This window comes from Emys orbicularis, chromosome 7 (genome assembly GCF_028017835.1).
Source record: "Emys orbicularis isolate rEmyOrb1 chromosome 7, rEmyOrb1.hap1, whole genome shotgun sequence".
Lineage (NCBI taxonomy): Eukaryota > Metazoa > Chordata > Testudines > Emydidae > Emys > Emys orbicularis.
In genome coordinates, this window is record NC_088689.1 from 9,225,931 (window position 1) to 9,240,962 (window position 15,032).

General features: G+C 43.8%; 1 protein-coding gene across 1 annotated transcript; it reads left to right on the top strand.

The window, feature by feature from the left end:
* Nucleotides 1-994: 994 nt before the first annotated feature.
* Nucleotides 995-14,680, top strand: DUSP5 (dual specificity phosphatase 5). Its single transcript, XM_065407254.1, has 4 exons — nucleotides 995-1,388; nucleotides 6,275-6,417; nucleotides 10,075-10,294; nucleotides 13,059-14,680. Exons 1-4 carry the CDS (start codon nucleotides 995-997, stop codon nucleotides 13,457-13,459), a joined length of 1,158 nt encoding a protein of 385 aa, XP_065263326.1. The 3' UTR covers nucleotides 13,460-14,680.
* The last annotated feature ends 352 nt before the right edge of the window (nucleotides 14,681-15,032 follow it).

A 15,032-nucleotide genomic window follows, 5' to 3' on the forward strand; every position in this document is an offset into this window, starting at 1 on the left:
CCCTGTGGTTTGCCAGACTGTGCTGTATTTTAGGCCTTGTCTACACTGGGGATCTGGCTAAAAGCAAGGCAGGCAGACAAATCTGCTCTTCTCACTGGGGTAATGTACTCCTCCTAGAACTTGGGGTAAAGTGCAAGTTTTGCCTCTGCTTTAGGGCTCTGCACTCATGGCTGTAACCAGGGCCCGGCCCCACTGTGGACATGGCCTTGCCTGTGTTTCCTGTCGATTGACATCCCTGTTTGCATCTTGAATCAGAAGACTAGCTAAGGTTTTAAAAACCAACCCCAGGAGGTATCTGCAGCCCTTTGAAGCCTCCGCCTTCCCTGTGGGCCAGATTCTAAGAAAGGTGAGCAACCTCTGCCCTTCCTCTTCCTCCTCCCCCATCACGCTTCCTTGCTTTCATTACTAAGGCGACGGGGCCCGCGGTGATGAGTGAGTGAGCTGAAGAAGGCTGATGACTGGAGAATTTTTGAGGCGTTCTTCAACTTCCTCTGCTCAGGTCTGACTAACTCTTTACCAAGCAGCGCCTCTGCCTTCCCCTCTTCCTCCCCCAGGGCGCTGCTCACGCGGGGGGGAGGGGCTCGCTTCCCTCCCCCACCCCACCTTACCTTAGTGGCCGCGGCCCCAGCGCGGAGGGGGCGGGGGTTGCCCATATTTAGAACGTTGGTGACGTCACTCTCCTTATATGGGCAGTGCCGTCAGGAGCCGGCGTTCCATTCAGATAAATTTCCTCGCCGGCGAACGGAATCCCCTGCTGCTTCGGTGGAAATGCAACGGCGGAGCGGGGCGCGCCGCAGCGGCAGGCGGGGGGATTAGGGGACCAGCTGTAACCGCTCAAGCCCGCCCGTTTAAGCCCCCGGCCCCTACAGCAGAGGGGACCCCCCGCTCCCTTCCCCTCCTCAATTTAAGCCACGCAAAAGCGAGACCCCTGTTCAGTGCAGCCTGATCCGCCGTTGGCGACGCTCGAGGAGAGGGGCTGCGGCCGGAGACTGCGATGAAGAAGGTGACGGCCCTCGACTGCCGCCAGCTCCGGAAGCTCCTGCGGAAGGAGCCTTCCCGCAGCCTGGTGCTGGACTGCAGACCCTACCTGTCCTACTCGGCCTCCCGCCTCCGGGGAGCGCTCAATGTCAACCTCAATTCGGTCGTGATGCGCCGGGCCCGCGGCGGCCCCGTGCCCCTCAACTTCGTGGTGCCGGACGAGGCGGCCCGGACCCGGCTGCTGCTGCCGGGGGAAGGGGCGGCCGCGGCGCGCCTGGCGGCGGTGATCGTCCTGGATCAAGGCACCGGGCACTGGCAGAAGCTGAAGAAGGAGAGCACGGCGCAGATCGTCCTCAACGCGCTGCTGTCCAGCCTGCCCGAGACCGGAGCCAGGGTCTGCTTCCTGAAAGGTCAGGGGGGCGATGGGAAGGGACGCCGGGAAACTTGCCGGGGGCGGGGGGGGCAGAAATCGGGGCTTAGAAAGGTAGTGAGAGGTGGGTAGAATAGAAAACAAGGGAGTGGAGGGGAGAGAGGAGAGCGCAGTGGGCCGGGAGCCCAGCTCAGTTATTTCTCTATCGACAAAATCAGATAAAAGCCTCCAGCCAGTGGAGCCAAGTAACGGCGGCGATCCCCGCAGAGCAACATAGGCGGACGGAAAGAGCAGCATCCACCCCTGGGCTGGGGACATAAGCCATATTTTACACACGCCAAAGTTTCATTTCATTTGTTTTCCCCACCCTGCAAATCACCCCCTGGTAGACCCGACCCTGTCTGTCCCTTGGCCACTAGACGTGCGTTAAGGGGCTGATGTTAGGGTGGCTGAACCCACCTTTAAGGAATGAGAGCTAAAGTGTGTGTGTGGGGGGGTTCATTACCATGGAACCAGGTGGCTTCAACATGGATATGAATTAGAGCCATCTGCAGGGTTAATGAGTCACACAGGTAAAAGTATGCTGGGCTCTTGCTAACCTGAACATTGCTGTTACCTGGGCAGTGTGTGCACTATTTAAATTATGAATTCCCCTTTCTACCCATAAGGGAATAATGGATTATTTCGCTTGGCAGTGTTGCTGAGTGTCTGAAATCCTCTAAAATGGTGGAAATTATCTCAATCAGACATGTCATAACTCCTGCGTATAATTGAAAATCCAAGTAATCTGTTCCCGTGTTCAGCGGAGCAGAGAACACCTAAGTAATCTGTGAAGAACAGTGCTATAAAGACATTTCTGGGTTCTCTGGGGCCACAGTAATTCACCAGCGTGAGAATCCAATGGCCGATGTCACCAATACAGTACTCCCAATGACTATTTATAGCATTTTCATTGCTGGTTTTTCTTTTTCTTTTGTGTAATGCATGGGTCATAAAACAATAAAAATGAGCAATCAGCCCTTTCTTCTGTCCGCCCTGCTCGCCCTTCTCCTTCATTTCTCCTTGTAACTCTTTTGTCCTTCTAGCCTTGCTTTTTCATTCCCTTTTTTAAAATCCTGTCTGCCTGTGCTCTTCTCAATTGCTGTTAGTAAAGGGGAGTATGGAGGAGGGAAATCCATGTAAAGAAACAGAAGCCCTGTCCCATACTTTTTCAGTAACACTTCATCGTGTGGTCTTGCAGCTCTTAAACTGCAGTTTTCTATTCCAGAAAATAACAACAGAAGGTTTTATTCCTGAAAGGATTTTAAAATGTAAAGTGGAAATTTAAAACAAAGAAAAAGGCTTCCATCCTTCCCAATAAACAAATAAATAAATGATTGCAGCAATGCTGGGAAACTAGGGCATTTGTAAGTGAGGAGAGGAGAAGTTGTAAATCAAAGGTGATTTGTGTGAATTACAAACTTGAGAATATGTCCATTGTTAAGCATGAAGCGTAATCTTTTAGTGACCACAGGGTAATTTGATCAGTTCTTCTGTTCACATCGTCTCATTGCAATTTGTGCGTCATATAAGGAACAACACAACAGAGAGGAGTGTAGTTGCATGAGATGTAGGCATATATTCCATGGTACAAGGCTGAAGGAAGGCCCCCATCACCCGAGATGGGATTATGTAGCAATATTATATCCTTTTCCTTTGGATGAGCTCAAAGCATTTTCCAAATGCCGAGTTAAGCTTTTCAACCTCTACCTCACAGGGGTGTTAAGTGACTTGTCCAAGGTCACTCAGGAAAAGCTGGGAAAAGAGCAAGATCTGCTGATTCTCAGTCCTGTGTTTTAACCACGAGACCATCTTTTCCCTTGTAATGCACTGCCCCTCACTTTGAAGTTGTTTGTGAGATATGTAATATATCTGAGGAAGAGTGAAATGCAGGGGTTTTACTGCAAAATGTTTTATATCCACTCGGTGTAGAAGTACTTTTCCCTTAATTAGTAAAACTACAGACTCTCTTCCCTTTCCCCCCCAACCCCGTTTCATTTACAGTAAACACACTGAAAGCTTGAGTCCACCACACAGGAATGTAAAACGCGTAGCAGCATTTAGGAAATGGTGTGGTTTGAAAGAAGCCAGGCTGACTCAGTGGGCAGCTAGGCTGACTCAGTAAGGAGACAGACCCCTAGAAGTCACTGTGGTTCCAGGAGATGCCCTCTTCTGAAATGCCAGAGGGAAATAAGAATCACTTTTGAAACTCTCAGATCATTCATCAGAAAACAGTTTAATTTTGTTTTCTGTAACATTAATGTTGCTGCCTAATCCCAGGTACGTGAAATGGATCATCCTGTTGTTTGTTGAAGGGTTTTTTTTCCTGGAAGCTGTTGCTGGCTTTGGTCGAATTGTGTTAAAAATCATCTGACTGTAGAGTGAGGACAAACACAAAGAGCAATAAGAGAGACCGTTTCTCCCTGTCATCCTTGTTTACCATTCAAGGGGGTGGTGTGAAGAGAGGGGGCACTGGCTATAGGGGGAAAGTGTGGCTAATTGGGCCCTGACCCAGGGAGTTATGTTGAGATAGAGGGATGAATCAGAACTCTTGTCAGCGAATCACAGTGCCCTGTACAATTCTATAAAGAATTGCTTTTAGTGCTGAGTGTACATCATGCCTGTTTGGGTGGTTTTTGTTTGTTTGCTTTTTGGTAAGCTTCCCTTAACTTGTTAGCTCTAGGAGTTCAATGTGTCAGATCTTCCATGTGTGGAGGTGCAGTTTCTGTGTGTGTGTAGGGGTCATTGAAGGGTACAACGTTTTACGTTCCTGTGTGATGGACTCAAGCTTTCAATAAGCCACTTACTGCTGGGTAGTGGTACTAGCTTCATATAACAAGAATTACGCTAATTATTGATGAAAATAGAGATCTGTACTGTGCTTCAATGTGATGAGCAATCTAGTATTTGCAGAAATGACCTCAAGGAAGTTAGGTTGGGTGGGGAGGGGAAGGGGAAGGGAGAGGGGGGAGAGAGAGATAGAGCTGGAGGACCAGATGAGAAGATGACTCATTTTAAGAATGGTCTGCAAATATCTTGATCCCCAAGGCTTGCAATTAACCATTTGCCTGCTGCACACAGTCTGCCCAAGAGAAATCTGTGTCTCTGTTGAAAATAGATCTAGATTTCTCTTGGGTGGATTTCTATGCTTATTCAAGAGTGAAAACAACAATATGGGTCATAAATAGATATAATGGTTAAACTATATAAATAACATAGATTCTTCCTATGCAAGGCCAGCAGGAAGACAAGGAAGACTGATCAAAACCTTGACAGTTTGGGGTGTTTTTGAGAGGCAGGGGGTTTGAGAGGCAATTTCAAAGCATGGTTGTGGGTGAGTTTGAGGGCTTTTAATACTTACCTAAAGAGCCAACACTATTTGCCCTGGATATTGTTTTATTAGTCCCTTGAAAGCCCTGTATTTTATTTATTTATTTGCCTCCTGACCTAGTGACTTTCACTGCATACTCACTGGCAAAGGGCTGCACTGTCTTGCAGTAGGTGGAAAGGTATACTTCTGAATTATGAATGGATGGAATTACTATACTTCTAGGGCCTGAGCTAAAGCCCATTGAAGAAAATAGAAAAAATATTGCAACTCCAGCACCCGTGTTATTAAGAGCAGCATGAATTTCGGCGTATGTCCTCTCAAACACTGCATACGTTTATTAGACATCTGAGACACAGGTTAAAATCTTTATTTGGGTAGTGAATACATCCAGCTTTCTTATGCAGTCATTCAAAACTTTAGCACTTCTGTTGTTCTTGAGGAATTCCATTAATATGGTACCCTGCACTGACATAGTATAGTAGTATTAAACAGTTACAACTCAGCTAAGCATATCTTGCATTTACACCTCTACCCCGATATAACGCGACCCGGGGTAGCATCGCGACAGCGGTAATATTGGGGTAACGGTGTATTTGGTCTAAGGGGCCTTATTTACTCAAGGGCCACACTCCTAAGGATTATTAAATTTACTGTTAAGACTTATTCTTCCTTTTTTCCTTTACTGGAAACTCACTAAAAGGTGCAATTAATAAAGTACAAAAATGGCTTTTAAATGGTTTCTGTTCCAACTGTTATTCACATTCACGCTTGAAAGTGATGTACAGAATATTCATGGTGGTGAAATAGATGTCAGTTTAGCTAATGACAAACTTTGAGTTACAATGTAATAATAGGATTAATTCCTTTTCATTAGCAATGCAGTGACTATAACACTGTACCTAAATGGTGCAGAAAAGCTCATGTGGGGCTATCCAGTTGTCAAAGGCTATCACAGGATTTCATTAAGTTTTATGGCTGTTATTTAATGGATCGATTTCATTCAAAACATCTTCATTAAGTTGCAATCCCTGGTGATTGTGTAATGAATCATCACAGTGCAAATACCTCCTATATGCTTATACTCGTATAAAAATGCAAATATATGGAATTCATTTGTTATTTATTTATGTTGTTACAATGCATAGAGTAATAATTGACATAAAGAGGATGAAAACTGTATATAGCAATCTCCTTTTCTGTCTCAAGTGCTAGAAATTCTGATCATTTATAAAACACATTAAATGTTTAGTCCTCATGAAGTTAATATTTGCCAGATCCAACAGATTTACATTCACAAATGGTTTTAATCTGCATCCATCAGCTTATTAGCAAGTTAATAATTGTTAGCTATAGCGCAGTTTTTCTTTGAGAGCACAAAGCCTTTTTAAACAAACACTTTGACTGAATGGAACTTTCTTTGTTACTGAACACCGCATGGGACTGGTCATTTATTACGCAGTATTCTGATTTATTGGAAGCTTAACTTCTGAGCCAGCTTAATTAACTAAATTTTCAGAAACTTGAAAATTCATATTTCTCTCTCTGTTTTTTCCTAGGGGGATATGAAACCTTTTACACTCAATATCCTGAGTGCTGTGTCGATGTAAAACCCATTTCCCCAGAGAGAAATGAAACGGAGAGAAACCTTAACGGCCACTGTGAGAAGCAGAGCACCAACCACAAACCGGCTTATGATCAGGTGTGTTTAGGGGAAGTTGTGAATAATTCTCCCTGTCCCCTCCCCCACATAGACATTTTCCAGGGCTTCCTGTTATAATTGACAATTCACTCTGTTATTTTCATCTGGTGCTTCAATTAAGCTGTCAAAGAATGGGTCTGTGGTTTTTCCTGTTTTCCTGGGGTCTTAAGTGCTGAAGACTTGAGACTAGGATTGGAGCCAACAAATACCACTTAACAGAGCAAACACATTCAAAATGATCTGACAAATGCTGTAGGGGAAGGGAAACTGGGGGGTAAGGAGAACATAGCATTTGCTGCACTTCTGAGGTTCAGATTAGTTGTAGGTTATTTCTTAGGGGCTTAAAGGGAAAGGCACTAGGGGAATCCTCTGTCCTCTTTGCAACGTGTTGCCTCCATCTCATGCAAAAAAGTCCAAACAAATTTACAATCTAGTTACCTTAGAATCTAACTACTTATGATATAAAATATATATATATAAAGTGCGTGTTACATAATATTTTCACAGCAGCCAGCTTCTGCTCCCATTAACTTCCATGGTACAGGACTGAGCCCACAGAAAGAGCGTTCACTTATCCCAAGCAATAGGGAAAAAAATCAAAATACCATCTGTCTTATTTTTAAAAAATCCATAATTACAGATGTAGAAGATAGTCTTTGTGGTATCTTGGGACAATAATATTTGTACGAATCTGATTTCCGCCCCCCACCCCCCTCTCCGATTGAGAAATAACCAAATCTTGATCTGAGAAACTGCGGCCACTCTTCTGGAGGTACTGCCTGCCAAAGAAATCATGATGCCTCTTGAATTAAAGCCCCTAAGTAGATCACAAATGATAGCTGCATCTGCTATGATCTGACTTATCTGCATACCACTACTATGCAAACAGACCTGGGTACTAGTAAAAAAGCCATTGGCTCTTTGAGCTCTGGTCAAGTGTGAATCGCAATCCACATGTCAAATAAAGAGCCCTTCCAAATACTGCTCAGTAGTACCTTCTACTAGTGTTTTCAAAACCAGGAAAACCACAAACCAACATAACTAGCACAAATATTCTATTTTGTTGACTTTCTCATTACACTGGCAGGTACATCACAGTCAGCAAAAGGAGACTTTCCTTTTCAAAATCCTTAAGCAGCAAATGTCACTCTAGGGGACTTAAATCTTAAAGCAGGGGCAGGAAAAGAACTGCCACATGTATTATCAGCCATTAAGGACTTGTGCATCTATCTACCTTTGATCTCCAACACCTTTCACTCCCCTGTATCAGTGGTTCTCAACCAGGGGTACATGTACCCCTGCGGGTACACAGAGGGCTTTCAGGGGGTACCTCAATTCATCTAGATATTTGCCTAGTTTTACAACAGGCTACATAAAGCACTAGTGAAGTCAGTACAAACTAAAATTTCATACAGACAATGACTTGTTTATGACCTATATACTATACACTGAAATGTAAGTACAATATTTATGTTCCAGTTGATTTATTTTGTAATTCTATGGTAAAAACGGGAAAGTAAGCAATGTTTCAGTAATAGTGCACTGTGACACTTTTGTATTTTTTATGTCTGATTTTGTAAGCAAGTAGTTTTAAAGTGAGGTGAAATTTGGGGGTATGCAAGACAAATCCGACTCCTGAAAGGGGTACAGTAGCCTGGAAAGGTTGAGAGCTACTGCCCTGTATGACATGCAAGGAACCACTCCTGCAATCTACAACAGATGCATATTCATTTTAACAGGAACAAGCCACCAAAGAGTCCTGTGGGTGCCGTGCATCTTGTTGGATCGGGCCCCCGAGTAGCCCAGTTGAAATTACTGGGGCTATTCATATGCTAGAACAGGGGTCGGCAACCTTTCAGAAGTGGTGTGCCGAGTCTTCATTATTCACTCTAATTTAAGGTTTCATGTGCCAGTCATACATTTTTAGAAGGTGTCTCTCTACAAGTCTATAATTAAAATGCAGAGCCCCCCTGCCCCCCGGACCGCTAGCCAGGACCCGGGCAGTGTGAGTGCCACTGAAAATCAGCTCGCATGCTGCCTTTGGCATGCGTGCCATAGGTTGCTTACCCCTGTGCTAGAAGCTGGGAATGGGCGACAGGGGATGGATCACTTGATGATTACCTGTTCTGTTCATTCTCTCTGGGGCACCTGGCATTGGCCACTGTCAGAAGACAGGATACTGGGCTAGATGGACATTTGGTCTGACCCAGTATGGCCGTTCTTATGTTCTTATGAGTGAGAGTGGGAGGACTAGGTTCTGTGAATAGTATATTGTTTAGAAGATCAATTTCTCCATGATGAGGACACGCAGGGTAGGTACTTCCTCTTTGTGGGATTTCCACTGGGGAAATCCTCATAACCACAAACGCACTCAGGGGAACACTCCTGTTTACAGCTCTCAGTCTGGGGTCAAGATGATTTCGTTCAGTAGGGTTCTGTTTCTTGAACCTGGAGGCCGGTTTTGTCCTGAGCTGGCTGAGAATGTTCATTCCTTTTTCCTGCTGAACAAAACATTTACTCTTTTGGAGGGGGTCTCTAGGTGACTTGTAAAGGGGAAAGCACTCGGATTCCAGCCGCTTTCCCAGCATGTGCTGAATAACCGCGAAACCGCGTTAGTAGCCAGACTAAGGCAGGTATTCAGCATAGTGCAAATGAAGGCTGTGCCGTTCAGCCTGGTTGCTGTGCAGTGAGCGCACCATGGGAAAGTTACCTGCCGAATTCAGTCCCTTTGAAATGCTTCTCTGTTAGGCTGTGTTTTGGGTTTTGTTCCCCTTCTCCCCCTCCTCCCCCCGCATCTAGTCTTTACTTCCTTTCATGGAAGAAGGAACAGAGATTACATCTCTGGTGGCAGAGAGCTGTGGGTGGCCCAGAGCAGCAGGAGTGAGTGTTTGGTGCATATGACGTGGCAGAGTTCTGTGCCTCCATGTTACTGCTGTTAGGCGGGCAGGAAATGGAGGCAGCCAAGTTAAGCTTTGTCACCAAGGTCGGAGGAGGCTCTGCAAACAGACACCAGCTGCCACTGTGCAAGTCTTCCTTAGGTGTGGGTGAAAAAGGTGCTTTACTCTTCAATCCATTTATGTTTTCAGGTTTGCTTTCAAAGCAGCCATACAATCAACACACACACATATCTAAGCATTCGGAAGTCTGCGTGGGGGGGATTTGTTTGGTTTTTGTTTGTTTGTTTTTCTTGGTTACAAATTAGGTACCGTGAGGTTTCTTGTTAACTTACTTTGTGTGCGTGGGTTCCAAGCCCTGCATTCAAAGCACTAACTGGCTTTCTGGGCACACCTTTTGTGCACTGCTTTGAAATGGCACCTTTTTGTCTCCGCAAAATCTCCAGGGAAATTAGCTTCACATGTGAAAGCACTTTGGGTGGGTTCTAAGGGGAAGCACTTTAAAGAGAGCAGGGAAACATTATGAGCGCGAGTGGGCTGGAACTGGTTTCGGACCTTACAGATGTGGAGGGACAAGAAAATGAAAGCCTTTTTCTGTGTGGGCTCTGCCGTTAACAATGATTCACTGGCCAGGATCTAAAACCACCAGACAGGCTCTGCTGAATTTCTCTGTTCAATGATTCTGCCATCACTTAAGACAAAGCTCACTTTGAGGGCGGGGGGAAAAATCAAAATAACATTTATTTTTATCTTTAACTTCCAGGGTGGTCCAGTTGAAATCCTGCCTTTCCTTTACCTTGGCAGTGCCTACCATGCTTCCAAGTGTGAGTTCCTAGCCAACCTGCACATCACAGCCTTGCTCAATGTCTCCAGGAAAGGTTCAGAGTCCTCTAAAGAGCAGTATTGTTATAAATGGATCCCAGTGGAGGACAGTCACATGGCAGACATCAGCTCTCACTTCCAGGAAGCCATCGATTTCATTGGTAGGTATAGCTATTCTACTGTACCTTTTAAAAAATATTTAAAAGAGTCACTGAATTTTAAAAAATCTGGAATACTCTGTACTTCTATAGCATCTTTCAGCCAAGGAACTCAAAGCGCTTTTCAAATCATGAGAGGCCCATGATGCGGTCAAGTGTTCTACTGATTTCACATAAGGGCAAATTGACATATGGAGCAGTTATGGATTTTGTTTAAGGTTTCCTGATAAGTCAGTGGTAAAGTTAGGAATAAAACCCAGCAATCTGATCACCTTCTCTTGTCCTAACCACTAGACAACAGACCTAAAAACTAGATCTACATCTGTCTGAATATGAAAATCGCTGTTTAAATACTAAATCTAGATCTATGTGCAAAATCCTTATGGAATTGGCATACAAATTAACTTTTGAAAGGGAAAACTGCATTTAACCATTTTTTCTTATAAATGAGATTCATTTAAAAAAGATCTCTTCTAGCTAAATGTGGCAACTAATTTGCACACATTCCCAGAAAAGGGAAAGCACAAATTATTTTCACACATTCCCAGATGTCATTGCAAATGCCCAAGCTTACTGTAATCATGTGTAAAATTAGACGGATATTTTTTTTTTTCTCACCATCAGAGGAATTTAAAGCAGGCAAATAAGGAAAATGTGGACTGGGAGCATAGTTTCTTCCCGGGTCTCTTTTCTAGATTTGTGTAGAGAGCAGAATTTGAGGGTTAACGGCACGGCAATTAACTGTGGAGCACTACAAAAGGAAGGCACAATGTAAAACACAGAGTAGATGGGTGTAACCCTGGGTGGAGACTTGAGCTATTGATCATCATAAAAGGGTGGCTATCAATAACATTTGAAAGGAAAACCGAGAGGAATCACAACATTAATTATGAAGGCTCTTCTTTCTGCCTCTCTGTTGCTGGTAGTTTAGTTCGGTCATTCAGATTCAGTTGACTCTTAGAAAGCCAGGGGTAGATTGCAGGTTGTAAAATACATTTCTAGCCTCTAATTGCTTTCTGGTTCTGATGACTTATGGGGCTTTTTACATGTTTTAAGGGGAAACTCCAGTGCACCACAATCAGTAGGGAGTTTTTAATTATTTCCCCCCCCCCCCCCTTTCTGGTAGAAGTTGAGTCACTTAGAACTCTGCAAACACTTTGAGGATGGTTTAACTTTTGGTTTTCCCTTTTCTTTCGAACATGGTGGGCACTGTAGGTTCCTGTGGCACTTCAAGCACATAGATTATTTTGTACAACAACTAAATTTAACCAACTGCTGTGGATTTGGTCCTTTGCCAGACAACAAAAGGGGAAAGGAAAACGATAACGTGTTCAGGTTTCTATGTTGTTTCAGGGCCACGTATAGAGCACACACTCATGTTCCATTCCTCAGTAAACTCGGGAACATATTTCTCAAGCCAGCCTGACCAGAGAATTTCTATTTTCAAACTCGATTTTTATGGAAGGAGCTTATTTTACATATTTTTCTTTAATCTAACAACAATAATTGTGTTGTGTGAGTAACCTCAGTGCCTCCTGATGTGGAAAATGGTAGTTTGCACAAGCCATTTATATCCTGACTTAAGTCCAAGTATCCTTTAACTGGGCTATAATTAGAGACTTTATACTATTTATTGTGCATGTTGTGGTGGAAGCCACAGGAATCAAGCTTGGCATCCCCACACAACTGTAAGTGTGTGTGGGGAGGCAGGGGTGCGTACTAGAAAGATCCAGGGCAGGGCACAGAGATGGTATTTCACACTGGCTAAGAGCCTATCTTAGCAGTGGTGAGAGACCTTGCTATTACATAGCAGTGACCCAGCCATGTTCTACAGCAGTTCTGCCCTGCCAGCAAACAGGTGCATGCTCTGTTACGGTGCTGTATTTCTCCTCTAGTTTTGTGTTATAACGGTCATTTTTGCTATGTAGATGAACCCTCAATTATGTATCTTCACCCACTGCGCTCGACAGCTCACTGGGAGACTTTCAAAGATGGGTTGAGATACTTGCCCAGTGAAAAACCCAATAACTGTCTATCTTCCAGTTTGGGACCATTTAAGAGGGTTTGTAGGTTGGTGTTTTGGGGGTATTTCTGCAACACAACTGTCAAATGAGGGCAGATAGATGTAATGTTGTCTCTCAAAACCAAAGTGAGGTTCAGGTTCATCATTTCCAAAAACACTAGTTGCCCAAGTGACCTTACCCAATCAAACTCAATTCTGCAGTCCTGTCCCAAGTGAAACTCCTACTGAGTATGATGGCAGCTTTGTCCGGGTTAGGACAGCAGAACTGGGCCCATGCATTGATGACTTTGAGCACTAACAAAGAAAATGTTACGCTAGCTGGAAGGGCAGCATCATACAAATGCCTGTTGGGGACCAAACTCTGTCCCACAAAGCTGAGCAAATACAACATTCTGCTTACTGTGGAATTGCTAATACTTCCCACCTTTTCTTTGTAGGAAAAGAGAATTTGTTTAATTTTTTTGCAGAAGAGAAGAGAAAAAGACTTCTTAAAATTAGAGTTGGCACCAAAGGGACAACTCTTAAGCAGACCCCAATCTGTATTTTGACTCAGACCCATCTCTGCTTGATTATGAATTGTTTGTGTATCAAAGAAGAGGGGGACTCGCCCTCCTCCTGGATGACTGGACATGTGGCTTCTTCTAGATGATGCATTTTGTTTTCAGTGTCACTTGAAATGGTTACTGCAGCCTGCTTCCTGTCCGTAATGAGAACTAATGTCTGTGATGAATTATTTCTTTCCAGACTGCGTGAGGCGAGCTGGAGGCAAAATCCTGGTGCACTGTGAAGCCGGAATTTCACGCTCCCCCACCATCTGCATGGCTTATCTCATGAAAACAAAAAAGTTCCGCCTGGAGGAGGCATTTGATTACATCAAACAACGTAGGAGTCTGATCTCACCAAATTTTGGTTTCATGGGCCAATTACTACAGTATGAGTCAGAGATCCTGTCTTCCACTCTTAGCCCCCCTGTTGCCTCATGCAAAAGGGAAGCTGTGTCTTTTTTTGCAGAAGAACTGACTTTAAGCAAAAACTTTGAAGGCTCATGTTACACATTTCCTACCTCAGTCTTGAGTTCTGTACCCATTCGTTCTCCTGTCCATCAGCTAAAACTTAGTCCTATTACTGCATCTTCATCATGCTAAACCCTATTGGAAATGAGAAATAATATGTTCCTTTGATACCAACTGTGATTCCAATAAGAACATTTCATGAACGTGCAATACAGAAGGCCTCACTGATTTATCCCAAAACGGAATAGTCATAGTTGGTGATAACTTGTGTATATGGACACTGACTACAAACAAATGTGATGTACGCAGGGCTGGCTTTCTAGAGATTTAATGTCCTCTTTAAAAACAAACAAAACAACACTGCTTTTCTAAGTTTTTAATCAGTGCAACCACTACTGTACTTCCAGATCCCTATGGAACAATGGAACCCCTTCCACGTAAAAGGGTCAGACCCATACAACTGTCTCTCGGTTACAATTTTTCAAAGAGATAGGAACAGCCTTGTTTAAAGTGTAAGCAATAAACAACTGTATCAGGAAAGAGCAAGTCAAATGAAAAGCACAATCCTTGAAATGACAGGGAGGGCAAGCACTCCAATATTCGTTTTGCCTGTTTCCTTGCTGTTTGTTTCATGCGTCAGGGATTAAGCTGATCTGAAGCTGGGGTTAGGAAGAAACTTCCCTTTGTGGTTTTATTATTGTAGAATCAGGGGCATTAGAGGGGGTTTTCACCTTTCTCAGAAACATCAGGCATTGGCCACTCTTTGTGACAAGATATTTGATTACATGGACCATTGATCTATTTAGGTGTGGCATTTCCTGTGTTTCTGCATTTGCCTTTGTACTGTATGTGCTTTTACCTAACGCAGAGAACCAGGGACTTTAAATGAAGTGATCAGGCTATCCTGCTGAGCTACTATATCTCATCTGTTATTTAAGAACTGCCCTGTAATACTTGAACATCTATCTAACCCTCCTCAAAGTTACTCTTCCATCCATTGAAACTGTAATTGGTGGCATTTAGACTAAAAGTCTCAGCCCCATCCTCTGACCCCTTCAAAGTGTTACTGGTTCGTACTATGTGGAGAAAAGTGGTCTTGTTCAGTGTTACATGGCTTGCTGTCATATGTATGGTCACTCCCACCTAATGTTTCTTCTGGTAAAATAGTCTCTCACGAGGGGACTGACTGTCTTTTGTGTTGAGTTTCTGTGTCTGCAGGGAGTTCGGTATGTGCTGCTGCTTTGTCCGTTGACATTTTTTTTTTAATTATTTTTTTTTTTTATATATGGGAAATAGCAATAATTCCCTGAAGATCTTGTGAATGTGAAAGAAAAACTGAAATGTTTTCATGGAGTGTAAAATAAAAGAAAAACTGTTGAAAAATTCTGCTTGCTTTGTTTGCAACAAGTCCATTAGGCTCATGAAAAGCTTGTGCCATGGAGAGAAGTGAAAGCAGTCCAAGGCAGGTATATTGAAAGAGGAGAGAGTAAAAGCAACTGGGCTACCTGCAGAAGGCTCCAAAAGGATTGATTTATTTTAAGAAGACTGAACCACAGGAAACCCGGTGGCTTATTTCCAGGTGGTTTGTGGGAATGCTCCTGTGTGACAGCTGCCATTTTGTTTGTGAGCAGGGACTGACCTGGGGATTCCCAAAGTAAAACCATGAGCCTTTTACATCTTGAACTGAATGACTTAGGTCCTCTAC